Genomic DNA, 27,368 nt, shown 5'->3' on the forward strand with positions numbered 1-27,368 from the left:
ACCTGCCAGACACACTGCTCCGGGCAGGGAACCCCTCCTGGACCCACCATCCTCGCAGGGTGACTAGCAGTAAATACACACCCTAGCTATTGCAAAGTCTTCTCCACATCTGCTGCAGCCTCTTCCCCTGTCCCAGGTACCCTCTCTCCTGGAAGGGGGCTCTGTTCCAGGGCCCAGACTAGCAATGGGCACTTGGCTCCACTCTTGTGGTTTCAATTAACATCCCGGCTGGCTTCCCATGACCAGGATTTCCTCCAGGTTCTCTCCTTGCAGTACCACCAGGGCGGGGTGGGGCTGATGCTGATGCTGCCTTGCCATGGTCTGTTGTGCACATCAGATAGACATCTTGGTGGTTTCTCATAGGGCTGGATGCTACCTATGTCTGCAGTCTCTGTTGTGTTTACCAGGAAAATTGCTTCGGGATCCAGGTATCCCGATGGCAGGCTCCCATCTGGCTCTCCATGGGGGGCTGCAGTTTGCTGTATTTCTGGAATATCCCTTAGTCCCCATGGGCAGAGAGGGGCACTCTGCCCTTCAGTGCCCCTGAGCGGTAAGCTGGCAATGCTGCGGGCTGCCTAGAACTGGGGAAGATCCTGGAGCTAGGCCTGCCCCTGCTCTCGGGGGGACTGTGCTCTGCCTCGGGGTGCCTTGGGGCAGGGCAATAGGCTCTGGTGACTAGCTGGTCAGCTCTGCATCCTTGCCCACCAGCTGCCAGCCCTCCAGCCTGTGTGCCTGCAGCTCTGGGCTGCCTGTGTTAACGAGCTCCCGGGGACATGCTGCTCCCTGGCCAACATGTCCAGTAGCTGGAGCAAGGGACAGAGAGCCAATCGGGCTGCCCCCACGGCATGACCTGACGCTGGGAGGGTCTCCCTGGGCTCATGCCCTGGCTGCAGCCGGCTGCAATAAACTGGACTGACCGTCCCTGGCTGGCTAGACAAGGGCACCTTTACTGACCTTGGCTTTGAGCACAGCTGAGTGGGCCCGGAGCCGGGGGCCCCAGTGGAAGGCGGGTAGGGGTAAGACGCTGAGGGGCAGAAGGAGGTGGCTGTGGCCTGGTGGTTGGCAGCACTCACTGCTGGATCCTCCGGATGGACTGAACCTGGGAGGTCTGTGCATGGGAGCCCCACTCCCGGAAGTGCTTGTATTCGCCCGCGTGACAGTCGCACTCCAGGATGTACTGGAAGCCCCGGTACCCAGGGAACTGAGAGCAGACCCAGCTGCAGAAGACAGGAGAAGCCATCACCTTGCAGTCAGAGCCGGCAGCAGGGCAGGGGTCATGCAGACAGAGTGGTCGGGGGCCCCACATACTACAGTACATAGGGGGGTCTGAACTCCTGGGCCTTCAGGGTCATACCAGTTCTCCTCAGCCACAGCATCACTCTGGGACCCTGCAGGGGCGCTGAGCCCTGGCCTCGGGGCCTGGCAGCTGCATGCCAGGGGAGTGCTGCTGCAGTGCTGAGCAGGAGCAGGGATTGGCACCTTCAGTGGGTTTGGGGCTCAGCCATATTGTCGTTTCCACCCCCCGGAGGTACTCACGCGCCAGAGTGAGCATGGAAAGAGCTCACCGCGCTGCTCCCCCAGCCCATGGCTGGCAGCGAAGGGTAGTCATCGCTCAGCTCTCCTTTCCGCCCCAGGAAGTTCTCCCACTCGAAGATTGTCATCTTGCTGTTCCGGTGATTCTGCCATGAGGGGACAGAGAGATTGCAGGTGGGCTGGGGACACCTCCCAACGCCCCCGCAGGGCCTGCCTGCTCCACAGGGCTGCTCTGCCCCAGCGCTGCTCCCCACCCAGGAGGGCTGCTCCTGCTTCGCCCAGCAGATGAGACAGCAGAAGCGGGCCCCTGCTGCTGGGAGCTGGAGCTCACCGCAACGCAAAGGGCACCCACAAAGTGCCCTGGTTAACTGGGGCCCGGGGACCTTTCTGACAGCGAGAGGCCTCGGGGAGCTCGGGGGTGGGCAGAAGTCCCAGGAATGCCAGGCCTCTCTCCATGGCTTCGCTGCAGGGGTCTCGGGCCCAGGGCGCACACGAGGTGACTCTCACCTGGCACTAGGGGTGCAGAGTGACTCTCACAACACCTCCTCTCTCCAGGCCGAGGCCTGTCCCTGGAGTGAGATGGGCATCAGCACACACTGCCCAGCTCCCACCGGGCATCCCAAAGAAGGGCCGGGCCTGATCCCAACCTTTGTGTCTCTTCCCGGCTGAGTCGAGGGGCACCGGATCAGTCCCAGGCAGCGCTGCTCACAGATATGGGAGATGAAACCAGCCCCGTCCATGCTAATGCCCACATCCCTACAACCCGAGACGGGCTGTGCCAGCCTTGCTCAGGGGTCGGGTGCAGGAGAGACCCGTGTGCCAAGGCCCAGGCCATGAGAGCACTGACTAGCATCCCAGGGGGACCACCGGCCATGCTCCCTCCCCTTGGAGCTGGGCAGGGTGCGTCTGCTCAGCCCACTGCTCTGCGGGGCCAGTGAGGCTGGGCGGCATGAATGGGGGAGCGCGGGCAGATGGGGGAGCCCAGAGGGGGGCAGTCGGCCAGCCCTACTCACAGCACAGGCGATGGGGCGGAAGGAGCTCATCCTTTCCATGTGGTAGGCGTGGCTGCCACTCCAGGCCTCCCAGCGAGGGTACTCGCCTCGCTCCAGAACGAACTGCTGCCCCTGGAAGCCCACGTGCTCAAAGCCTGCCCACCTGTGGGGAAAGCCAGAGCCCGGGTATCCAGGGAGATCAGGGGCCGTGAGTGCTCAGGTGACCGCATTAGCCCGGGGCCAGGGCAACAGGCTGTGGCGTATCTGCCAGCGACCTCAGCTGAGATGACTGACGGGCCAGCTCTACATCCATGCCCACTGCCGGCATGTGGGCTCCCTGTCTCTTCTCTGGGTCCCAGGGCCCCGCTGATCACTCCCCAGCCCGTGGCACCCACTAGCCTGTGGGAGAGATGGGGTTCAGCACTGGCAGCCTGGCGCATGGCAGATTAGCATCCACAGAGGTGGATGCATGTGCCTGCCCCATGAGAGCTCCGAGGGGCTGGGCTGGGGTGGGCTGCATAGCTCGGGCTGCCAGCCCCTTGGGACGTGTTTACAGCACTCCGGGAAGCAGAACGATTTCTCGGGGCCAAACACCAAGCATTTCCAGGGACAAAATGTAATTGAAATCCCCAGTTTCCCAGGATGCCCTGGGGCATGTATAGCCCCCCGGGACGCAGCATTCTCCAGGGAGAAATGGGCTGGCAGTTTGGACCGGGTGCAGCAGGGGAGCAGGGCAGGGCCGTCCCGGGACTCACGCGCCACTCTCAATCTTTAAGGAGCGGAGTGTCTGGAAGCCGCACGCCCTCACGTCATAGCACTCGGTGGTGAACTCCTGCCTCCGGCCCTGGAAGAACTCCTCATCCCACACCACGATCTGGGGGGGGGGGCAACAGTCAGGGTCAGGGGGCTGCTCTGGCATCATGGAGCAACACTCCCTGGCTCCTGGAGGGCACCAGAGGCATCCCACAGCCCTGGGGCAGCTCACACATTGGAGCAGCTTGTGCTACAGGCATGTGGCTGACGTCCCCTCAAGCACCATGCCAGGGTCGTCCTACTGCAGCTCAGCTCCAGGCCAGGCAAAGTGCAGTAGGGGACTGTGCTGTGACCTGCCTTTAGCCAGGACCCTGCAAGCAGGGGAGTGGTTTCTATGTCCAGCTGGCTCCCTGTCCCCCTGTGTTTGGCCTCAGCCCAGGGGAGGGCGGTGGGCTGCATGGGAGCAGGGAAGGGGTTAACTCCACTGGTGCATGAAGGGCTTGGCTGGGTCTGGGCCAAGCAGGGGGTTCACACCTTGGGCCAGACTCTGTGAGAGCTGGGGCTGGAGGTGAGTCCAGTGCTCCAGGGAGAGGGGAGGGGAGGGCTGGGCCTCCACTCCTGCCCCATCTCTGGCACCCACCTGCAGCGAGCCCCACTACTGGGGCCTGGCCAACAGAGGTCCTGAGCACCTGCAGCTCCCAGGGAACGGGATTCATGGCCTCTGCCCTGTCAGCAGCGGGAAGGGCACTGCACTCGGCTCGCTGCCTTCCTGTGACACTGCTGAGCCTGGCTCGCAGGCCCTGCCCCAGCCTCTCGGGCTGAGGGGCTCCGAGTTGCTGGGAATTATCCCCACTTTGCAGTCAGCAGCGAAGGAGCAAACTAGCCCAGTCCGATGCTCCGCCGTGGAGCCCAAGCCTGCTGCGTCCAGCAGAGAGCAGCAGTGCCCAGACATTGCCCCTCCTCAGCCAGAGCCGGGTGCAGGGAGACCGGCTTTGCATGCACATGGCTTGGCTGCAGCAAATACAAATGTAACACGCCCTTGGACTGAACCCCACTGCTCCTCCAGAGCCTGCTGGAGGAGACGATACTGCACGGAGCTGGGCTGCTCCAGCAGAGCCACCTGGCTGTGCTGGGGGGGGGAACATGTCACCGTGTGCCCACCAGCCCTTTGCCCCCCAGTCCCCACTGCCCATTATCCCCTGTCGTACTGCACTGGGACGGGCCTGGTGCCCAGGGCCCAGGAAAGGGCTCTGAGACAGCAGCAAGAGGGGCAGACAGGATGTGCCTGGCAAGGGGTGATTCCTGGGCATTCAGCAGCCTGGAGCCTAGAGACCCCCAACACCCTCCCAGGTGTATCAGCAGCAGGGGGACGAAGGGCAGTGTCAGACCAAACTCAGCCTCTCCCTTCAACTCCCCCAGCTGTGTCTGAGACACAGCCTGTGCACAGGCTCGCCATGGGACTGGCCATGGGGGACTTTCAGCTTTGCCATGCAAACATCCCAGCGACCTGGGGCCCAGGTCTCAGCATGGTGGATGGGTTGGGTCCTAATGCCAAACCAGCTCCTGGCGATGCTCCCCCCAAAACCCCACCCCACCCTGCCCAACCATACCTTCCCGAGGCCAGAGAAGTTAGTGCAGACTTGGCTCATTATGGCTCTGTCTTAGAGAGAAAACAAGAAGACCAGTTCGTTAGAATCTGCTCCACGCAAATCTGTGTTGTTGGCAACTGGCTGCAGGCTGACACCCTCCCCAGGGGACTGGGATGGAGTAGCAAGGTCACCCCACTGAGCTGGTGCCTTCCTCTGCCATTGCTAACCCCTCCTCTAGTCCTTCCCTCCTGCAGCCCCGGCCATCTGGGTCTGAGCCAGCGCCACGGCCCCATGGCCCTGGATCACCCTCACCCCCACCACCACATGGGGACATGGAGAGCGGCAGGAGGCCCCAGCCTCAGGGCCGTTGAGAGCGAGTTCAGGCTCCGGTGAAAAAAATTTTTCGGGCCTCCCACTAAGGGTGGACCATCTAAACAGGGCCGATGAAGCCGGGGAAGCCAGGCCCTGGGCCCCTTTCCGGAGTGCCAGGCCCCGGTAATTTGTACTGGCTTCCCCCCTCCTCGTTGGCCCTACCCAGCCTAAGCCACGGTGCTGGAGCTGGGGCCAGGCACCCAAGGGAACCCTCATCGCTCCCATTGTCCGCAGACACTGGTGCTTTCATAGGCAAGGGAAGGGCTCATCTGGCATATGGGTGGGATGGGGGGCTGGGATCCCCCTGCTGGGGTGGGACACGGTCCCAATCACATGACCCAGTGCCTGCGTCTCAGATGCAGCCCAGCCCCCAGGGAGTTAATGCTCAGGCCTGCATTTGCTCTGCTCTCTCCACTCGGGTACAAAGGCCCCAGCACCTGTTAGGTCTGACCCTAGTTAGTGTTTGCTGCTGCCTACAAAACAGTTGTGTCTGTCGGCTCCCTCCGGCTCCCTGGCTGTCCTGGCAGCTGTAGCAGAGCAGGGGAGCAGCTGGGACCATAAGTGCCCTGAGGCGTCTGGCGCTTTGCAACCAGCCCGTCAAGCCCAGACTTAGCCCCACTCTGCGAGGATTTGGGACTTTGCCGAGGATGCTTCCTGCAGTGGCAGCCCCAGAGGGAGGTTTTACAGTGACAACCCCCTGCCCTCAGTAGGAGAGAAAGCAGCGCGGCTCCTAGGAGTCGATCATCCACGGAGCCCAGCCACGCTGGCGAACTGCTGTCCATGCCTTTTCACCACGTCGCAGGGCAGTCTGAGCTCAGACACTAGCAAACCTCGGGGCTCTGACCTGCTGCCGCATGCAGCTCAGGACACAGCTGAGCACCAACCCCACAATGGCGGGAGCAAGCTGCCGCGGCTGAGAACTCTGAGTCTTCTCTGCCACCTCTTCTGTCACCGCTGGCTCTGCTCCAAGACCCCCCGCGGCTGGGGTATCCTGCAGGGTGCCGGGACGGAGCTGTGTGAGCAGCGGGCACAGCGTGCTCCCGAAGGGCAGGGCTTTCCTCAGCCGCCCTGTGTCCAACTTCGACCTGACCCTCAGGGCCAGCAGGTTCCTACGGCCGGACACTCTGCTCCAGGACAGAGTCCTTGGGCCCCGTCAGCAAACTGCTGCTCCAGCCCAGTCGGACCGTCCTGCTCAGCCTCCCTGAAGAATCCCCATCCCTTTGGGTGCCCACATGCCCTTCCAGCTCCAAGTCTCATAGACTTATAGACTCATAGGTCAGAAGGGACCAATCTGATCATCTAGTCTGACCTCCTGCACAAGGCAGGCCACAGAACCCCACCCATCCAATTTTATAACAACCCCTATCCCAGGACCAAGTTATTGAAATCCTCAAAATTGATTTGAAGACCTCAAGCTGCAGAGAAACCACCAGCAAGCGACCCGTGCCCCACGCTACAGGGGAAGGCGAAAAACCTCCAGGGTCCCTGCCAATCCGCCCTGGAGGAAAATTCCTTCCCGACCCCAAATATGGCGATCAGCTAAACCCTGAGCATGTGGGCAAGAGTCACCAGCCAGCACCCAAGAAGGAATTCTCTGCAGTAACTCAGTTCCCATCCCATCCAACATCTCCCCGCAGACCATTGAGCAGACCTATCTGGTGGTAATCCAAGATCAATTGCCCAAAGAGTCAAAAGAGCATCTTGAAGCGAGCGCTGGCCAACGGAGGCTGCTTCCTCCACTTACCTGGTGTAGAGCAGCTGGACTCCCAGGGAGGCGACCTGGCCAGCAGTGGCTCTGGCTGGGTTTTTATAACCTCCAGACAGAGACAGAGACAGGCAGAGCATTACAGAAACCCCTCGCTCAGCACATGGCAGGCAGGGATCTGGGGCAGAACAAAGACTGTTCTGTAGAGCAGCTAAAGCACGGCCCAGCCAGCAGTGCCAGGCTCCCTGCTCAGCCAGACCCCAAATGCAGCAGAGACTGCCCTGGGCTCATCCCTGAGGGGGTCACCCTCCTTCCAGATGGCAAACAGCAGCTCTGCCGTGAGCAGCCTTCCTCTGGCCTCGCTCATCCCTCAGTGCCTGGTCTGCCGCCCCATCCCGTGCGGGAGAGCAGCTTGCTCTTTCCTATGGGGCTGTACCCATCTCCCAGCCAGCGCAGCCCCGGATGAGTCAGGGGGTGGGTGAGTGGGGGCAGGCAGCTGTGAGCAAGACCCTGAGCGTGTCTCTCTCGCACCCTGCCCAGCGCTCTCTGTGTGACAGGACTGGCTGAGCGGGCCTGTACACGCTGGCGGAGGACGTGCCTGGCTCCCTAAGCTTGTACAGGCCTCCCTCGAGGTCTGCCTCAGTGGGACTCGCTGAGTGGAGCGGGGCTGCAGGCCTAGAGGTCCAGGCTAAGGAGGTGGTGAAGCCGTGGGGCTTGCCCTGGAGGAAGAAGCAGACCCCCAGGGGGTCTGCCCCATTGACGGTGGCCTCCCATAGACTGTTCCAAATCTGGGGCCACAGCACCGGCCTGTGGAGCCGTGACTCTGTCCTCACCCCGGGTGTCCGTGCATAGGCTGGTGTGGCACAGCAGGAGGTAGGGGGGATCATAACTCCTAAGTCAGGCAAGGGGGGGGGTCTGACCCTCCCCATACCAGAACCACCACACAGTGTGGTGTGGTGGCCCAGCCTGGCACAGAAGAGGCCCGTGACTGTGTCCTCCCAGTCCCAGGAGAGCAGGCAGCAGGAGGCAACCCCAGCAGCACCCCGCTGAGGGCCAGAGCCTGAGGCTGTTCTGTGTGTGCACTTTCGGCACCCGGCGTTACAGCAGCTGCTCCCACGAAGCTCCTGGGGGGCGAGGGCACATGCAGGGAGCATGGTGCCATGGAATGGAAGTGACCTGCCTGATGCCTGGCTGTGCTCCAACCTCACACTGGTGAGCCCTCCCCCTGTCCCCGCTGTGCTTTGGTACCCCCTGGAGTGAGGCTAGCTGCCCCCCAGCAGGGAGGTGATGCTTATATCCACAAGGGCTGCACTCACACAGCCTGGCTGTGGTGCAGCCGGGGCCATGGGAGAGGATGGGAAGGGAAAGCATGGTTACAAGAACAAATAAATCAGGTGGATGCACATTCTGCCAGCCTGGGTGGGAGCAGCCAGCTTGCTCAGCGGGGGCCCTGCGTGCTGCTCCCTTTTGTGCTCCATCAGGATGGCGGGTGGTTCTGGACCACAGAGCCTGGGGCAAGTCCTTCTTCAGGTTTGGATTGTGTGAGGTTCAAACCAGTGCCGATATTTAATGCAAGCCTCAGGTTAAGCTGTGCTGAATGTTGCACTGTAACGGTGGGCCTCTCTTCTCAGTGCACCAGTGCTCCCTCCTGCTGAGGGTAGAGCTGAGCTGAGCTAAGCAGAGAGATTTGAGACACAAAGTCACTTGCTAGGAGAACTCGAGAGACAGGAACAGAAGCAGCTAACAGGAGCGTTTCAAAGGGAGGCTGGAGAGGGAGAGGTCTTTCTTCTAGGTCCAACTCTACATGTGGTATTAAGATGGCCAGCGATGGATCAATGGAGGTGAGCTGCATCAGACGTGCCATGTTCGCTTTCCTGCCTGAAGCCAGCAGGAACTCCTGGGTATGAAGCGCAAATTGGGGTCTGTGCTGGAAAAAAACGTCCTTGGAATTGCTAAACCTTAACTCGAAATGGGTTCCATCCAACACCGAGGAATTCTACTAGTCCGTGTCTTGACAGATAAAGAGGAACTGATCACAGAACTAAAAGTTAGTGGTTGCTTCGGTGCAAAAAATCATGACAATTACATTTGTGATGTGCAAACAGAATAAAGTCCAAACCAGTAATGTATATATTTGGGAGCTTTAAAGGAGCCACTTTCACAAAGCTGAAAACTATTATGGGTCAAATCAGTTGGGAGAAAGAATTTAAACAGAAAAATATGACTGATGCTTGGGAACTTTTTAAGAACATTTTACTAGATGTCCCAAAAGCCACAATCCCACAATTAAGAAAGAAGGTCATACTGATTAAAAAAGCAGCCTAGCTTAGAGGAGAAGTGAAAGCAGCTGTAGAAAATATAGAAACAACATATAACAAATGGAAAAAGGGACCGTTGATAGGAAAGAGCGTAAATTAGAAGCTAGAAATTGTAGAAAATCTTTAAGGGAAGCTAAAGGACACAAGTAAAAATCCATGGCCAGCAGGGTTAAGGACAATAAGAAAGTTTTAAGTATATTAGGAACAAAAAGAATCCTAACAGTGGTATTGGTAGTTGGAAATGGTAGAATTGTCAATAATAATGCAGAAAAGACTGAAGTGTTCAATACATATTTTTTTCTCTGTATTTGGGAAAAAGTCAGATGATATAATCATAGCATAGGATGATTAAATACTTTCTATTCCAATAGTAAGCAAGAAGAATGTTAAGCAGAAGCTACTAACATTAGACATTTTAAAATCAGCAGATTCAGATAACTTGTATTTGGACCTTGCTGGGTTGCCTGTCTCTTGCAGTCAGACAACGAACCTGAGAAGTCTGGGATAGAGATAACCCCGACACCTTGGACAGGTCATATAATCTCCCTGGGCCTCTGTTCCCATCGGTACCACAAGGCTAACAGCCCTGCCCTGTCGCCCAGGGCGTGGGGTGGGTAATGTTGCTTGATGCTGTGAGGGGCTCGCATACTACGGTGACAGGAGGGCGCACACACCCAGCTATCCCAGCCGAGCCTTGGCCACAGCCTGTGAGGCTATCTATAGAGAGGAAAGCAAAGAAAGGCTAAGGTGGCAGGATTTGTCCAGTTCGAGCCTTCCCGGGGCTAGCATGATGGTGGGAGAGGAGCCCCGGCCCAGCTCACCTGTTCAGTGAGAGAGAGATGCCCAGGCTGAGCCTGCAGAGAGGTTCAATGTGCCCCCCAGGATGGGGTTTCAGGGCCTCTCCCCAATCTGTCAGTGCCCCGTACCCCACTGTTCCTTCCCAAGGGAGGCCCCTTGCTCTCACACTGAGGCCCGTGGCCTAGCGTGTGCCAAGTCCGGCCTGGCTATTGCATTGTGAAGGTGGCAGGGAGGGGTTTCTGGGAGGGCTGGTTACTGGAGGGGTGAGGGGCAGGGAGGTGTGCAGCCCCAAGCACACCAAGCAGGGGCTGGGAGAGCCCTGGGTGGTTCCTTAGGGGAGTGGCTGCTGCACAGGGCTCTCCCAGGCCCCACACTGCCCCATCTCTGACCATCAGTGAGTGAGGTTAACCCTCTAAGCGAGGGAGCCGGAGGATCGTGCGGGGCCATCAGCCCTAGATTGGCCCCACCAGGGTCCTCCTGCTCCAGGCCCACTGGCGCATCTGCCCTGCAACAGAGTTGTGGCTGTTTGGGCCCTGGGGAAGCTTGGGCCCGAGGGGGGGGGGAGGGCAGCAGGGCCCTGGGGACCCACACCTCTCAGAGGAGCCCAGAACAGCAGGCCAGGCTTTTAGAGGGGCTGTGAGTCTGCGGGGGCTGGGGCTGGTCATTGCTCTGCATATGCCCTGGCTGGCTAGGTGTCTGCGCTATCAGCAGCAGGGCTCCAATGCGGGGCCGGAAAGCAGCCCTGTCAGGCCTTCTGTTGTGCCTGGGCTCACAATGCAAAGTGCTGGGTTCAGTGGCTGTGCATGGGGCCTGACAGACATTTCCAGCTCATTGACCACATTGCAATATGTGATGACTGCGAGCATCAGGGCAGACACTGATGAGATAGCACTTCCATTGTGCACCGGCTTGGGGGTCCTTGCCAGGCTATAAAGTGGGGGCTTCACTGGACCCCAAAACACACTCTCGCTCATTCCACCAAGATCAGCAGCTGCCCAGGTAAGAAGACAAAGTACCCTGGGCAAATGGCTGGCAGGGCAGAGGGTCCGGCCCAGGGAGCAGGGACACACCCTGGCGAAGGGCCTGCAGGGCAGAGGGTCCAGCCCAGGGAGTAGGAACAGACCCTGGTGAATGGCCAGCAGGGCAGAGGGTCCGGACCAGGGACAGACCCTGGCGAAGGGTCATCAGGGCAGAGAGTCCAGCCCAGGGAGCAGGGACAGACCCTGGCGAATGGCCAGCAGGGCAGAGGGTCCGGCCCAGGGAGCAGGGACAGACCCTGGCAAAGGGCCGGCAGGGCAGAGGGTCAGTCCCAGGGAGCAGGGACAGACCCTGGCGAAGGGCCGGCAGGGCAGAGGGTCAGTCCCAGGGAGCAGGGACAGACCCTGGCGAATGGCCATCAGGGCAGAGGGTCCGGCCCAGGGAGCAGGGACAGACCCTGGCAAAGCGCCGGCAGGGCTAAGGGTCCAGCCCAGGGAGCAGGGACAGACCCTGGCGAATGGCCAGCAGGGCAGAGGGTCCAGCCCAGGGAGCAGGGACAGACCCTGGCGAAGGGCCGGCAGGGCAGAGGGTCAGTCCCAGGGAGCAGGGACAGACCCTGGCGAATGGCCAGCAGGGCAGAGGGTTCAGCCCAGGGAGCAGGGACAGATCCTGGCAAAGTGCCGGCAGGGCAGAGGGTTCGGCCCAAGGAGCAAGGACAGACCCTGGTGAAGGGCCGGCAGGGCAGAGGATCCAGCCCAGGGAGCAGGGACAGACCCTGGTGAAGTGCTGGCAGGGCAGAGGGTCAGTCCCAGGGAGCAGGGACAGACCCTGGTGAAGAGCCGGCAGGGCAGAGGGTTCGGCCCTAGGAGCAGGGACAGACCCTCTCTGGGCTATGTGCAGAGAGTGACCCCAAAGGGGCCTGGCCAGAGCACGGGAATCCATTATCCCAGCACCCAATCGGCCCGTTATTCCTTGCCAGTCAAGTGCAAAAGAAGCAAACAGCTAAAGAGGGACAAAGGCAGTGTGGGCCTGGGGTTGCCAGCGCGAGGCACCCCCCTCTCTCCCCGAAGGCAGGGGGGCTGAGGCAGTCACAGGGGGTGGCAGCACCCTCTGGGCGTGACGGACCATTGCTGGATCTCTGAGCTAGCAGCAAGCGAACTGTGCGGTGGGCAGAGCAGCCCAAGGGAGGGGAGAACAACCCTCTGCTGGGGCCTCGGTTGGGGGAAGGGGTGTTTTTGTGACTAATGCACTCACCTGCAAACGATGTTTCCTTTCGGTGCCCCTCTTCCACCTGAGCTGACCACAGCCATGTCGGAGACCATGAAAACCACTGCTGCCAGCCAGGCTGCTGATGACAAGGAGAGGGGAGCCCTGGCCCCAGCCCCATATCCAGACCACACCCCTGTTTCGAACACTAAGGCTGAGCAGCCTTCCATGCAAGCTTTCAGGGTGAGCCCCCTGCGATGACCAGCCCCGGCTCGGTGTGGTGGGGCGGGTACAAGGGAGCCTCTGGCCCAGCAGCAGGGAAGCATCTCAGCACCAAGGTGCCATTGATGGCTGGGGAATGTGTCAGGCTAAAGAGCAAGATCTTAGCTCTGGAGCATCATGCCTGGGCCCCAGCTGCCCAGGCCTCTGGGCTCCACTAGGACAGGACTTCTGCTCGCAGGGGGCAGTGCAGGTCCCCTGGGCAGACCCTGGCTCCCTGCATGGGCCCTTGCCTTGCACTTACAGCTGACTCCTCCTCAGAGCAGCCCATAAATGATTATGTGGATTCCCACTAGGCCTCCTGTGAAGCATCAAATCCCAGTGAACAGGCGTCCGGAACAGCGGCTGTGTGGGAATCACAGAAGTTAGAGAAGGAGAAGAGCCATGAGGCAGAGGCAGAATCAGCCCATCCAGCATGTCTTCTAGTGCTTCAGCCATCTCTGTCTAGGGGCTGAATAGCAGCCTGCATAGGGAATGGTTCCAGGTGCTGTGCCCCAAGTCGTGGGCTTGGGGTGTGATGCTCCACACCACTCTCTCCTGCTCCTGCTGCTAGAAAAATACAAGACAGGAGTTCAGGAGCAGAGCAGCAGTTCTCAAGCTGGTGCTGAGGCTGTGAGCTGCAGCTGGTCTCCCTCAGCTCCAGGAGAGGCTGGGCTGTTGTCTAAACTACATGGCACTAGACTGGCACTAGGATCCTTTCCTCGAAGGGCTGATGGCAGTGTTGTGCTCTGAAAGGACCTGAGCCCTGCTGACTCCATGGGAGCAATGGGGAGGAAAGCCACCCTTGCTGGTACATGCACACCACCTCCAGACAGCAAAGGCCACAGCTTTAGATGCAGCTTCTGATTCTGCAGCTGCAAAATCCACACTGTGAAAGGGAAGGACCCTGCAGAATTGCCCGTTTCCCGGGATTGGGTGTGTCATTGCGTAGCTCAGCCCCAGGCCCCATTCTGTGGCTGTGCCGCGCACCCCACACAGGCACACGTCCTTTTTCAGGTGCAAAGCTAGAGTCTGGTTTGAGGCCATTTGCAAAGTGGCTGTCAGCCTGGGACAAAAAGCAGGAAGGGGAGAACTGACTGGGAGCTTGGGGCTCACTAGAGGGGTGTATTCAAGTCAGCACAGTCATAGAACAACTGGAGGCAGCGGGTCAAAGTGAGCTGGGGTGGGATGGGGCTTCCTAACAGACTCACTGGAAGTCCAACTACATCTCTTCAGGTCCCTGAAATATCACAGGACTAAGCTGAACGGTTGTAAGTAGTCAGGGAAGAAACCAGAAACTGTAGCCCACCCTGCGGCAAGAGAGCAATTCAAAACAGGACTGACACAATAGAAAATCCTTAATCCTCTAACAGCTGCCAAATGTTGCAGACACTTCCACGCAGAGGGCACCTACTGTGCTGCTGAACTTCTCAGGGCCATCCCGAGGGAGCGTAGTTAGGTAGTGGTGGCAGGCACCTGCTCCAGGCACTCCGTGCACAAGCTCCATCCAGGTAGAACATGCGGGTTGTGCTGCAGCTGTTCCCGTGTGTCCTAGCATTCTGCTGACTCCAGGGGAAGCTAACTCTGATGGCAACGCAGCAGCTGTGGCAGAGCCAGGCTGAACGCTGTCTGCCGCTGACCCCCCAGTGGGTGGCTATTTCTCTTGCCGGTTCTGAACCCTTGTCCTTGGGCTCCCTGCAGATCGTCATCTTTGAGCAGGAGAATTTCCAGGGCAGGAAGATGGAGTTCACAAACGAGTGCCTTAACCTAGGCGACCGTGGGTTCAACCAGGTGCGCAGCGTCATTGTCAGCACTGGACCGTAAGTGACACAGCTGGGGCAGGAGGCACACGAGAGGGTCTCAGGGGGGTCGGGCAGGCTGAGTTAAGGGCAGAAAAGGCAGCCACTGTGCTAGGAGGCACAACTAAGTGCTCACAGCCCTGCCACTGACTTCCATTCACATGTGTCAAGAGTCTATACAATGTTATCATCCACTGCTGGGAACTGAGCACCTGAGATCTTTGGAGTCAGACTGTATCCAGCGCATCAAACTTCATTTAACATTGCCACAACCTGCCATTATAATTAACCTCTTAAATACAACACCATGCAATTCCAGGAGCCAGATCAGTTAGTACAGGCCAAGGCCGTGCAGCATATGTAGGCCAAGACCGTCAGAAGTGGCTGGTGATTTAGGATGCTCAGCCTGAGACACCGTACTGGGCCTGACTTTCAGAGGGTGGATGCTCCGCACTTCCTGAAAAATCAGTCCCCCTGAAGGCGCCACCCAAAATGAAGGCTGTTCAGCTTTCTAGGAAGTCAGATTTGCCCTAGTCTAGCAGTGGAACTGGTGTGTGTGTGTCTGTCTGTGTGTGTGTGAAAGAGAGAGAGAGTGTGTGTGCGTGTGCTGTGCTATATTTTGCAGTTGCATATCCTGGCTGTTCACTCTGTGCTTTCATAGAGTGAAAACAAGTGCTCCCACAAGGAATCTTTCTTTTAACTCACATTTGAACCAGGAAATAAAATAGGAGGCAGACCCTGGACTTCGGGGCTTTCACACATGTCTGTGTGTGTCTATAATCCAAACAGCTCTTGTGCAAAGAAATGAAGTTGTGCAGGATCATCCCTGGAGAATGGAGTTCCTGACGGACTCGGAGTTGCCTGGAGTGAATGGATGTCAGAAAAGGACACAAAATGTACCCTGCAGAAAAGGGAAATGATCCCTTCTACACAGAGAACTGTGCAACTCACCAGAGGTTGAAAGAAGCTATTCCAGAGAAAGGGGCAGGCATGCAGTACAGACCCATGGCTTCATTACCATCCATTGTATTTTAGAGGGACAGTCACATCCCTCTGGCAGAGGTTAACGAAGACTGCAGACTGCCTCTGCCCAGCGGCATTAGTTGGTGCCTCACCTGGGGAATTCAGGCATTCAGCACCACACAGCCTCCCCTGATGCCAGTTTCAGAGCAGCACTTCTTGTCACCTGAAATGTGAGGAGCTAAGATGGGACATTACTATGTCATCATTTTTGTTATTAATACTGCATTACCCTTTAGTATCCCTGTGAACTACAAGAGTATTAGGAAGCTGGGTCAAGGCAAACTGCTCAGTGCCCGCTCGGGGAGTGGTTTGGATCGATTCCTGCTAGTGACTTTGACGGACAGCCTGAACAGCAAAGGTTGAGTTCCCTGGACGGGAGTCTAGCTCGCGGTGACCCAGCCCCTTTCACATTTGGTATCAGGTTACACCCACCGGGCAGGGGGAACTGATGACACCAGGTGCAATGCAGGGGAGATCCAGGCATGGAACTGCTCCATCACTGTGTCCTGGAGCTCTGCAAGGCATGTACTGGCCCTCTCATCCTCTCTCCCAATAGGGAACTGGCCCCCTGGCCACAGGGACCAGATCCTCCTGCAAGCTCAGAGGGTGCCAGAAGTGTGGGACAACATTTCTGGGCGAGGAGCACTGAGCCAGTAGAGAGTGGAGGGGCCAGGCTGTGCAGGGATGGCGAATTTAGCTGTCACATTGGCAGACTAGAGCTGGCCAGGAGCACATGCGTCTTAAAGAGAGTTTTGAATGTGGAGTGGCCTTTGTCTATGATTCCTAATGTCTAAGAAAAGGGAGTCCAACTGGACATGTGAGAATCTGTTAGGTTCCATTTGTAAAACAAAGAGCACTGGCAACAAAAGGAAAGCAAGGGCACATTGCCATCAGGCACTGGTACCGTGGGAAGACTGGCCGTAAAATGAAAGAATCCTGTAAATTTAGGGCAAGCCAAGGCAAAACTACCCAAGTTCTTGGAATAGCCGCTCACCCAGCCTGACCAAGCTTGTGTGGGTGTGAGAGGGGAAGGCCTCAGGGCAGCCCCACGTTTTGGTAAAAGCAGCAGTGAAGGAAGTATGAATAGGTGGAAGCCATGGGAATTGCAGTAACCTCCAGGTGAATGCCTGTCCCTAACTGGACAGACGGTTGATCTTGCTATTAAAAGATCATAGGGACTTCAGCCGGCACAGACTGTGATGAGCCCAAGCAATGCCACTGGAAGGGTGTTTTGGTCTAAGGGAGGTAGTCTGGAATGTACAATATTGTACAAAAGAAAAAAAGCCCCCAATAGGCATTAGGAGCTGGTTTTTGACTGACATTGGCATGATCTTTGAGTGACAGAGGTAACACACCTGATGAATTTATCCCTCCTTTGGAGGTGTAAAGTGCTGTGTCAATGCTCGGTGTCATTATTGTTGTACTGGACAAACAGAGGAAGAAGCACTGAGATTAGGCTGTAACCTGAAAACCATGGACATTTTGGGGGTTACAAAACTCTAAGCTAAAGGAGGATTATGACTAGGTAGGATGCAGCCCAGAGGTGGAAAAGCAGGTGCAGAGTATGTGGTGCTTGTTTTGTAAAGCCAGGAGAACCCCAGAACACCAGTATTTTGTGAGAATAGCAAAGGAATGCGTCACTGCTGATGTGCTTGGCATTTGCTTCAGACGTGGTCTTAGGAACTACAGACCTGACCTACGGAGACTAGAGCCTGCAGCCATATAGAGCAATGCAAAGCAGATAAGTGTACCAGGGAAGCCTGCCCAGTATCTGTTTGGTTGTCATGAATGACTCGAGATTCAAACAGTATGAAAGCAACAGTCTGTAATGGCGCCTGACACTGTATTAAACCTGCTCTTTATTAGCTCCCTGGAGCTACAAAACTCTCAGTGCCCCAGCACAACCACAACCCAATGATTTCACTAGACCCCAGGCCCTGCCCTACACTAGTGTGCACACCATTGCTGCTAGTGCAGCTGGGATAAACTTGATGAGAAATGCCAAGCTGACATGGCCTCGGGATGTAGATGGCTACATCATCCTATGGACTGTGGCCAGCATCTCCCATGTCTTTTGATGCTGTTCTGAGGAGAGTTAATGAGCAGACTGAAGTGTGGCAGCAGCTGTTATGTCTGGGCAGGAGCTGAGCAGCTCAGCAGAGCTTCTGTAGGATGCTTGGGGGGAGCAGGAGGAACGGGGGTGGGGGAAGCTATGTGCTGTGTTAGGGAAGCTGTGGATAGCTCCTCCAGTAAAATGAAGAGACTTTATGACACAAGCATCATGTGGGAAAACTCTATAAAAAGGGGAATTGGTTTGCACAGAGTCCTCAGCTGGAAAACACACAACTGGGCCCTGCGTATCACTGACCAATGACAGAGACAAAGTGCTTTGCAGCCTCCAATTAGATCCAGGAGAGTCAGCTGAGGAGGTACCAAGAGCACTTTCAATTGCAACATGCGTTCCTTGGAAAGTGAAACGCAATGGTGAAAGCCAAGCGGCCGGCCTGACCGTGTACCATCTACCAGGGGGATGGAGCTGTCCAAGGGTGCGGGCCGCAGGAAGCAGACTGCACAGTGACAGCTTAAATGGTCATTCCCAGCCTGGGAGAGGGGAATCAGCCTGGGAGGAAGAGCTCTAAAAACAGCAGAGCAGGGAAGGGTAAGATGGGAAGTGCGGAGGAGCTGTCAGAAAGGTGTAAATGCAGCACTATTCAGGACCAAAGGTTTATACCTCGCTGTTTGCAGTTCAGCCCCAAATCCATAGACAGGTGCCCGCGTACGAGCATTGTGAGCCTTGAGCCCTGGGATCATGAGATGTAGACAGCCAGTGGCAGCAACAGCCCTGGGCACTTTTTCAAGTTATTCAAAATGTGCAATTTCAGCGGAACAGGCCAAGAGCTGCTGTGTCCTGGCATCCAGACACATGCCTGATCTGATGGCCACTGGGGCGAGGCAGCCAGGATTACACACTCAAAGATACTTGGCCTCTCGGGTGGGACAGTGCAGGAGGGAGGGTGGGCAGAGACACTTGGGTCACTTACCAGCCTGCAATATGCTGATACTTCCTGCTGACTGACATGGGCTGAGATCCACCTCCTGGGCCAGCAGAAGCAATGGGCAGCTGACATCATGGAAGAGAGGCTGTAAAGTCTGTGTCTGTAATAAAGGCTAGACAAGTGCAACTGTGGGCACAACCCCTGGCATCGGGCCCTGTGGGAGTCCCTCCCCATTCTATCAGAGCATGCAACTGGGTGCATGGCTAGTTCTCGATTGCTTTGATACCTGTGTGAGCATTTCCTTTAGGCACGCAGGGCGAGAGACGAGATGGAGGCAGGGAAGCAGGAATGATTGGGAATTCCCAGGTGAGCTCAGCTGCTGGCTGGCCATCGAGTCTGAGCCCAGGCCCCAGTCCAGGAGATGAGACAGTGCCGTAGTTATTTCTAACTTGTCTCATGAGTGTAGCTCTGTGGCCTGCCCTCTGCTGCCTTCCTCATGTTCTACCCCCACCCTTCTCCTCAGCTGGGTGGCCTTCGAGCAGTCCAACCTGCGCGGAGAGATGTTCATCTTGGAGCAGGGCGAGTATCCTCGCTGGGATACCTGGTCCAGCAGCTACAGGAGCGACTGCTTCAGGTCCATGCGTCCCATCAAGATGGTAAGAGAGACTCTGGAACTGGAGTCCGACTGGGCTTGTCACAACCTAGTCCCAGATTTGGACCTTAGCGTCCAAAATATGGGGGTTAGCATGAAAACCTCCAAGCTTAGTTACCAGCTTGGACTGGGTACTGCTGCCACCACCCAAAAAATTAAAGTGTTTTGGGGCACTCTAGTCCCCCCAAAAACCTTCCCTGGGGACCCCAAGACCCAAATCCCTGGAGTCTCACAATAAAGGGAAATAATCCTATTTCCCTTCCCCCCTCCAGGTGCTCCTGGAGAGCTACACAGAAGCAACCTCCGTGAATTTAAGCAGAGGGACACCACCCTCCCCGTTCCCAGTCCTGGAAAACAGAATTACTTCCCTCTTCACCCAGAGGGAATGCAAAGTCAGGCTAGTACATCTAACACACACAGATCTCCCTCTGATTTCTTCCTTCCACCAATTCCCTGGTGAGCTGCAGACCCAATTCCCTGGAGTTCCTCACTAAAGAAAAACTCCAACAGGTCTTAAAAGAAAGCTTTATATAAAAAAGAAAGAAAAATACATACAAATGGTCTCTCTGTATTAAGGTGACAAATACAGGGTCAATTGCTTAAAAGAAATATTAATAAACAGCTTTATGCAAAAAGAATACAATTTAGCACTCCAGCAACTATAGACATGTAAATACAAAACAAAAAACCAACTTTGTACTTACAACTTAGAAACAGAAGATTAGAAAGCAGGACATAGAAAAATCCTTCTCTAGCTGAGAGAGATTCAGGCAGACAGACAAAGAACTCAGACACAAACTTTCCTCCACCCAGAGTTGAAAAAATTCGGTTTCCTGATTGGTCCTCTGGTCAGGTGGTTCAGATTACTTCTTTCCAGGTGAAAGAGACGTTAACCCTTAGCTATCTGTTTATGACAGGGCTGCTTTCAGGAGTGCAGGCAGGGGCTAAAGCAAAGGAGTGTGGGGAGCACAGGTCCATCTTCGATGCTACAAGTGAAGGGAGCTCCCCCCTCTCCTCAGCTTGGGTATCAGCACCCCCCACAATTCCCCTGCCCAGGGTGCAGAGCAGTGCCCACCCGTCCCCCTCGGCTCTGGAGCAGGGAGGCTCCCCTTCCCGCGACTAACCCCTGCGTGTTGGGCTTTGGACCAGGTAAGTTATTTCTACTGCTGCCGCCTGGTTGCCAGTTCAGCTTCCCCGTGCTGGGTTCTGAGCCCCCGTGGTTACGTGGCATGAGGCCACTGGTGTTTTGGCAAGTAAGCGTGGATCAGCCTGCTGAGCTGGTTCTACCCTGCTGTCTTCCCCAGGCGGCTGATGGCTATAAAATCTCCCTCTTTGAATCTGCTGACTTCAAGGGCAACAAGATGGAAATCCAGGAAGATGACGTTCCCAGCCTCTGGGCTCATGGCTTTTGTGACCGGGTGGGAAGTGTGAAAGTGTCCAGTGGAACGTAAGCAGACACACTCCCCCTCTGCCCCACACCCTATTGCCCCCCGCAGGCCCCAGGAGCACGGCATGGCAGATTCACATCCAATCTCCCAGCCTCTGTTTGCTCATCGCATGTTAGAACCAACAGAGAAACCCTTTGACAGGTTTCCCTGCTGCCAAGAAGAGCCAGTGACTCCCACTGGGCCCCCGGCAGGTCTGCCTCTCCTCTTAGCTCTGGGGAAACCTCTGTAGTCTGGAAAGTCTCTGTACAGTCTGGATGTGGTGCCAAGAGCAGCCTATACCCTGCCACAACCACGGGGAAGGCCAGGTGGGTGACTGGTTCCAGAGTCAATAAGCATTAACAGTCCTGTACAGCATGTGGGGGACCCTCCATACCAGGCCATGCTGGATGAGGGGCTTTCTGTCCCGTCACAGCTGAGCCCGGAAAGCAGAGGAGCCTGCTCAGGGCAGGGTGCACAGGGCACCCCTGCCCTGCATTACCGAGAGCATAACAGCCATGGTTCTCCTGCCTAGCGACAGGAGTGAGGCACGTGAGGGGATCCTGTAGCAGAGGGCAATGCCCTCACATGGGCAGCGCAGGTCACTAGACTCACACAAGTGCGAGCAAAGCCCACTGGGTGGGTGAAAATTCCTATGTTCGAATGCTTCACGTGAAACATGTACCACGTGTGGCCTTTGCTCACACTGGCTCCACAGCCTGGCGCTCCATGGCACCCACTATGCAAAGGCCAGGGGGCTACGGCTCCGATATTTTGTGGCAATAGACGTACACCTGATGTCTTCTTATTTAAATACTGGCCCACTGATCCAGCTGAGCCCCAGCACCGTGTGGCCTGTAATATCCTACATCTCTGAGTTGCTTTATTTTGGCTTTCCCTAAAGCTGGGTTGGATACCAGTATCCTGGCTACCGAGGCTACCAGTATCTCTTTGAGAGAGGAGACTTCAGACACTGGAATGAATGGTCAGCCTTCCAGCCCCAGGTCCAGTCTATCCGCCGCATCAGGGACATGCAGTGGGATCGGAAAGGCTGCTTCACCGCTCCTCATGCTCCCTTGAAGTGAACTTGCTACCTGCTTGATAGCAGTCCTGGGCCACGTAGCACCTCGACACCCCTGCTACTTTCTGTGAACAGCTCCCATCTCGCCTCTCTCTTGCATCCCCTTTCTCAGCACTTTCCTTGTATATTGCACATTTATTGGATGTCCTGTACATTGTGATGCAAAATCAACAATCAGTACAAAAAATCAGACAACTACAGCAGCCTCGGAGTCTGTTCTGCGCTGGATTGTTCTCGGGGAAATTCCTAGCCTCTCTAACTTTCTTACCCTGTTTAAACTGCTCAATGCTCTGAACTTCAGTGTTGGACATTTGGGGATGGGGGGCGGTGGTTCTGAAGACTGTTGGGGTTTGAGGGAGGGGGGGCGGTGGTTCTGCAGACCGTTGGGGTTTGAGAGAGTGGGGGTGGTGGTTCTGCAGACCGTTGGGGTTTGAGGGACGGGGGGCGGTGGTTCTGCAGATGGTTGGGGTTTGAGGGTGGAGTTTGCTCTGTGCTGTGGGGCCCAAAGCTTAGAAAAGGACCAAATATTTGACTTTATGGGCCATATTCATCCTCTGGTGTGACTGGTCCCTGTTATCTTCATGCAGAGAACACCCAAGCCATTGGAGGCCCTGCTCTGTAAGTCTATGTACACATGCAGACAGACTTCTAGCTGCACTTGCTCCTCAGTCCAACTATTTCACCAGAGCTAGGAAACAGGACGGGTTCCTAAAGTGCCTCGGGCCACACAGGTGATGTTTCACTGAGAAAAGCCATAGTGGTGCAGGAGTCCTGGCAAGGAAGGGGTTAAAGGGATGACGTGGAGGGATGGAATTCAGTGGGTTATCAGGTCAGTGGAATCATTGTAAAACTGACCATTCAGATGCAGATCAATATCCCATTGCTGTGTGATGAAATCTCACACAGCATGTTGGCAACAAGTCTGCTGTTGTGGGGCCTCATAAGCTCCCAAAAATATATATATTGATCACCATCCTTCAGTTCTTTTGAAGAATGCAGGCCTCTGCTCTGCTACACTGGAGTGGATCAGGCATAACGCCTCCCAAAGCCTGGTGTTACACCAGTATGAAACAGGTAAGTGACAGGAGAGCCAGGCTCTCACACATCTGCACCATCAGGTGACAAAGACAGCTCTCCCTTCTTGTCTGGTAATTATTGGTCAAAGTATTAAAAATAGTAAGAATAATAAGAATAATTAATAATATAGTAAAACATTTATTCTTGATCCAATGTCAAACTGTTTCTTCAGGTGCTCCATATACATCGCTACAGAACCCTCTGAGTGTGGCAGCAGGAGTGCTTTGGTGCAGCTTTCTGAAAGCAAAGACTGCTGCCATATTTCCAGATATCTTGAGAAGTGCTCACTGCTCAGGGCTGCAAACACTTTTAATGTCTAGTCTGGCTTTTGAAAATTTCCACCTCTGCTTGCAGGGCCAGCCTCACGCACCAGCGAAGGAAGGCGGGCAATGGAAAGAGGTGGCACGTACAGGTCTTCTGCAGCAATTTGGCGGCAGGTCCCTCGGTCCCTCTCGGAGCAAAGGACCCACCGCTGAATTGCCGCTGAAGAATGAAGAGGCGTGGTTGAGCTGCTGCCAAAGTGCCGCCAATCGCGGCTTTATATTTTGTTGTTGTTGTTTTGTTTTTCGCTTCGCCACTTGGGGCGGCAAAAAAGCTGGAGCCCTGTCTGCTTGTAAACTAGGAAGGAACAATCAGTTGCACAGATACAAAATGGGAAATGACTGCCTTGGAAGGAGCACTGCGGAAAGAGATCTGGGGGTCAGAGTGGATCACAAGCTAAATATGAGTCAACAAAGTAATAGTGTTGCAAAAAGAGCAAACATCATTCTGGGATGTATTAGCAGGACTGTTGTAAGCAAGACACGAGAAGTCATTCTTCTGCTCTACTATGCACTGATTAGGCCTCAGCTGGAGTATTGTGTCCAGTGCTGGGCACCGCATTTCAGGAAAGATGTGGATAAATTGGAAAAAGTCCAGAGTAAAGCAACAAAAATTATGGAAGGTCTAGAAAACATGGGCTGTGAGAGAAAATTGAAAAAAAATGGGTTTGTTTAGTCTGGAGAAGAGAAGACTGAGTGGGGACATGATAGCAGTTTTCAAGTACATGAAAGGTTGTTATGAGGAGGAGGGAGAAAAATTGTTCTCCTTAACCTCTGAGGAGAGGACAAGAAGCAATGGGTTTAAACTGCAGCAAGGGCGGTTTAGGTTGGACATTAGGAAACACAAGGGGGGTTGTTGAATCTCCATCATTGAAGATGTTTAAGAGCAGGTTAGAAAACGTGTCAGGGATGGTCTAATACCGAGTCCTGCCTTGAATGCAGGGGACTGGACAGATAACATCTCAAGGTCCCTTCCAGTCCTATGATTCTATGATTCTAGGAAATGAGCAAAATCCCCCATAAAACCCGAGTGCTGTAGATGTTATCGTAAGTGATAATGACAGTGCTGCCTGGGCTCTAGCGATTGTCGTTTTTAATAGCAACAGGATTTCCTGTGCTTACTAATACAAACATGAAAGAATAATTGGTCCAAAACACTCCTCCCAGAATGGCAAGCGTTAAAGAGAGCTGCCTGGTGATATGCGTCCTCTGACAACGCTCACCAAGTCGTGTCAAACTCGCTGTGCTGCTCTTAGCTGCTGATGGCAAACAAGCTGTTTTCACTCTGCAGCTATCTGGTCATGGCCAAATGCCGCCTGGAATGTGCAGTCGGGTGAACTTTTCTGGATATCCCAACCTGATGCGTTAGTGAGTTTCTCCCTCTGTGCATCACCCACAGCTGTTCCCTTCCACTGCAACAGCAAAAGCACAATTGGTGTTCATAGCTAGATCCTCAGCTAACAATGCATAGCTGTATTGACCGCAGTGGAGTTATGCCACTTGACACCAGCTGAGCTTCTGGCCCATAATCTGCAGATCTGCAGTAACTGGCTGGTTTGATTTAAACTGAAGACTATAACTAATGAACTGTACCACTAATCATTAGAATCAGTCAGAAAGCATTCTGGTCTCCAAGGAGTTTTCTTCCCCAGCATTTTTTATTTCTTCTCCAAATGTTCCCCTCCTGCCTTCTTATGCCCCATTTCCCCTTTTCTAGGGAGCAGAGACAGTTCCTGTTCCTCTTTTCTCATGTTTATTCTCTTCTTTGCCTTCTTCCTTAACTCATGTTTAGTTGGGACCTGTTCTACCCATTCCTCATCCTGTGCCTGTGTCTCTCACTTGGGTTTCATCTGCTAAGCCAATCTCTTGTTTCTTTGATTCTAAGCTCTCTCCACCCCAACACCCCCTTGTATTTCTTTAGCTTTTCTTCCAGCTTGTGTCCCTTGTGTTTCTGCTTCTCATAACTGGGGCTAATTTCTGCCCTAGCTTCCGCCCAGTGGTGGCTGTGCAGGCTGCCGGAGCAGGATGTAGCCCTTCCTCTCCCTTGCTGCACAGCACATGGGTTTGTGGCTACTGAGTCTGCTTTTCCAGCATCGCCTCCTCTCCCCTTTTGGTGTGCTTTGTGTAGTGACATCTTCCTTTTCTCTCTGGAGAGCTTTTTAATTGCTGTTTATAATACTTCAAAGCACTGTGCACACGTTAACAGCTGAATCCTCACAGTGAGTTAGTGAACTAATCCCAGAGGAGGCAGGTGAGTAGTATTACCCCCATTTTATAGAGGACAACTGAAACAAAGGCCTCACAGTTACATAGTGAGTCAGTGGCAAAGCTGGGTCTGTCACCATTTTAGCTTTTTTTCAGTTCTTAAGGGGTTTTGATCTCATCTGAGCCTTACCGCACTTTCCCCTCCTGTGTCCAACTGCTCCTCCCCAGCACGCACACTGCCTGCCAGCAGCACAAGTCTGCTTTTCTGAAAGGTAATTGCTGTCACTGCTATTGCCAGCAGAGCACTTAGAAATTAGACACTTGGAAGCAGTTGGCAAAGATTGAATTTGTCACCGTGACACAAAAGGGACAGGCTTGCAGATGGGGAAAGGAAAACTTGTTAAATTGCTGCCCTTACAGTATGTGAAATCCAGTGGAGAGACACAATCCGCAGGGACAGTACTGGTGGTATAATACTCTCAGTACCTTTGGCAACCACCACCTGGACAAGGGGGTTAGTTATCAGATGTCATTCCTCTTCTGATTGTATGTTCCAAAGGCAAGATTTAAACCGTTGCTGTCTAGGTGGTTTGATACCAACCAAAGGCAAAAACTGAGGTGGTTTTTATGTTAAACTGACCTAATTGTCTAGTGTAGACCAGGCCTAAAACTCCACTGAATGACATGTGGCTATAAGCTTGACTGATTACACCTAAACCCATTCAGCTCCGCAAGGCCCGTCCCCAGGAGAAACGTAGTATAGAATACAACCCGCGACGGATTGTCTGACAGACTATGGCTACACTAGACAGCTTATAGTGCTGCAGCTGCATCGCTGTAAGTTCGCTAGTGTAGCTGCTCTAAGCCAACGGGAGAGAGGTCTCCTGTTGATTTAATTAATCCACCCCCTCTGAGCAGCGGTAGCTAGGTGCTGTGGACATAGCACTGTCCACACCGGTGCCTAGGTCAGTGTAACTTATGTTGCTCGGGGGGTGTGGTTTATTCACCCCCTGGAGCGATGTAAGTTGTAGCAACATCAGTGGCAGTGTAGCTCTAGCCAGAGTCTCTTCTTTGCTTGTTCCAATGCCCTGGTCAGGCATCTGGGGCACTACGCAATGCAGCGTCATGGATGCCGAGATCTCGCTATCTGTGGAACGCCTGTACTTCGAGCAGCTTGAGGAGACAGCCCTGTGCTAGCTACAGCCAGTGTGTTAAAGATAATGGGTGTAGCTGCCAGGGAGGAGGCAGTCGCAGGGGCTAGCTGCCCCGAGTATGATCCCGTCTGAGATGCTAGGCACATTCTTGAGGTAGCGACCCCTTCCTGCTGCTCACCCACCACAGCAGCACCCTCTCACTAAACATCCTAGCTGGGGCAGTGTATTTTTCAGCTGAAGTTCACTGTGTGGCATGGGCATGGGCCCACCCCCAAGGGGAAGGAGCACGCTGGCAGCACAGGACCGGGCGGCCATTGTGCGTCTGGCAATTGCTGGTTTGCAAATAGTGCCCTCGTACTGGGCTGTGTGGAGCGGGGCCGCTCCTGCCGTGCCATGCCCCTGGCTGGCCCCTTGCTCTGGGGACTGACCCCCCTGCACCATGCTCCACTGCCCCACGGAGGCCCACAAATATGTTTTGCACCAGGTCCACCAAAGGTTAATTCAGCCCTGGACCCACCCATTGTTAGGGGCCTGCTCTGTATCTGGCCATAGGTAACAATTAGTTCATAGATAAGGGGCCAGTCTATGGCTCTCAGGAATAGGAGCCTGGTTTCTGGCTGTTGTGGAACCCGTAACGTGTACCCTGGAAATGGCTACACACACGTATTGCACTGCGCGCACACACATCCACCTCACATGCACTGCGTGCACACACATCCACAGGTGCACACACACGTATTGCACTGCGCACACACACATCCACCTCACATGCACTGCGTGCACACACATCCACAGGTGCACACACACGTATTGCACTGCGCGCACACACATCCACCTCACATGCACTGCGTGCACACACATCCACAGGTGCACACACACGTATTGCACTGCGCGCACACACATCCACCTCACATGCACTGCGTGCACACACATCCACAGGTGCACACACATCGGTGCACGTGCACCCCAAGCACTGCGCGCGCACGCGGCACTATCACTGCGCGCACACCGAAGACTCTCGGGGGCCTGCACACGGACGCGCACCCCCGGAATGCGCGCGCGCAGACACGGCGACGGCCCCGGGCGCAGCCCCCGCCCCTGCGGGCCCGGCCGGGCGGAGGCGCCTGCCCCGGGG

The 27,368-nt window shown here is 55.3% G+C and overlaps 2 protein-coding genes across 2 annotated transcripts; one reads left to right on the forward strand and one right to left on the reverse strand.

Annotated features, from left to right (window-relative positions):
• Positions 1-1,069: 1,069 nt before the first annotated feature.
• On the reverse strand, positions 1,070-4,927 carry CRYBA4 (crystallin beta A4). The gene is made up of 5 exons (XM_030583171.1): positions 4,889-4,927; positions 3,281-3,399; positions 2,547-2,688; positions 1,537-1,679; positions 1,070-1,217 (listed from the first exon to the last, which is right to left on the reverse strand). The coding sequence occupies exons 1-5, from the start codon at positions 4,925-4,927 to the stop codon at positions 1,070-1,072; spliced, it is 591 nt and encodes a 196-aa protein (XP_030439031.1).
• Positions 4,928-12,301: 7,374 nt separating this feature from the next.
• Positions 12,302-22,159, forward strand: CRYBB1 (crystallin beta B1). Its single transcript, XM_030582938.1, has 5 exons — positions 12,302-12,487; positions 14,204-14,322; positions 18,844-18,976; positions 20,277-20,419; positions 21,301-22,159. Exons 1-5 carry the CDS (start codon positions 12,302-12,304, stop codon positions 21,479-21,481), a joined length of 762 nt encoding a protein of 253 aa, XP_030438798.1. The 3' UTR covers positions 21,482-22,159.
• Positions 22,160-27,368: the final 5,209 nt, after the last annotated feature.

Source organism: Gopherus evgoodei, chromosome 13 (genome assembly GCF_007399415.2).
Source record: "Gopherus evgoodei ecotype Sinaloan lineage chromosome 13, rGopEvg1_v1.p, whole genome shotgun sequence".
Taxonomy (NCBI): domain Eukaryota; kingdom Metazoa; phylum Chordata; order Testudines; family Testudinidae; genus Gopherus; species Gopherus evgoodei.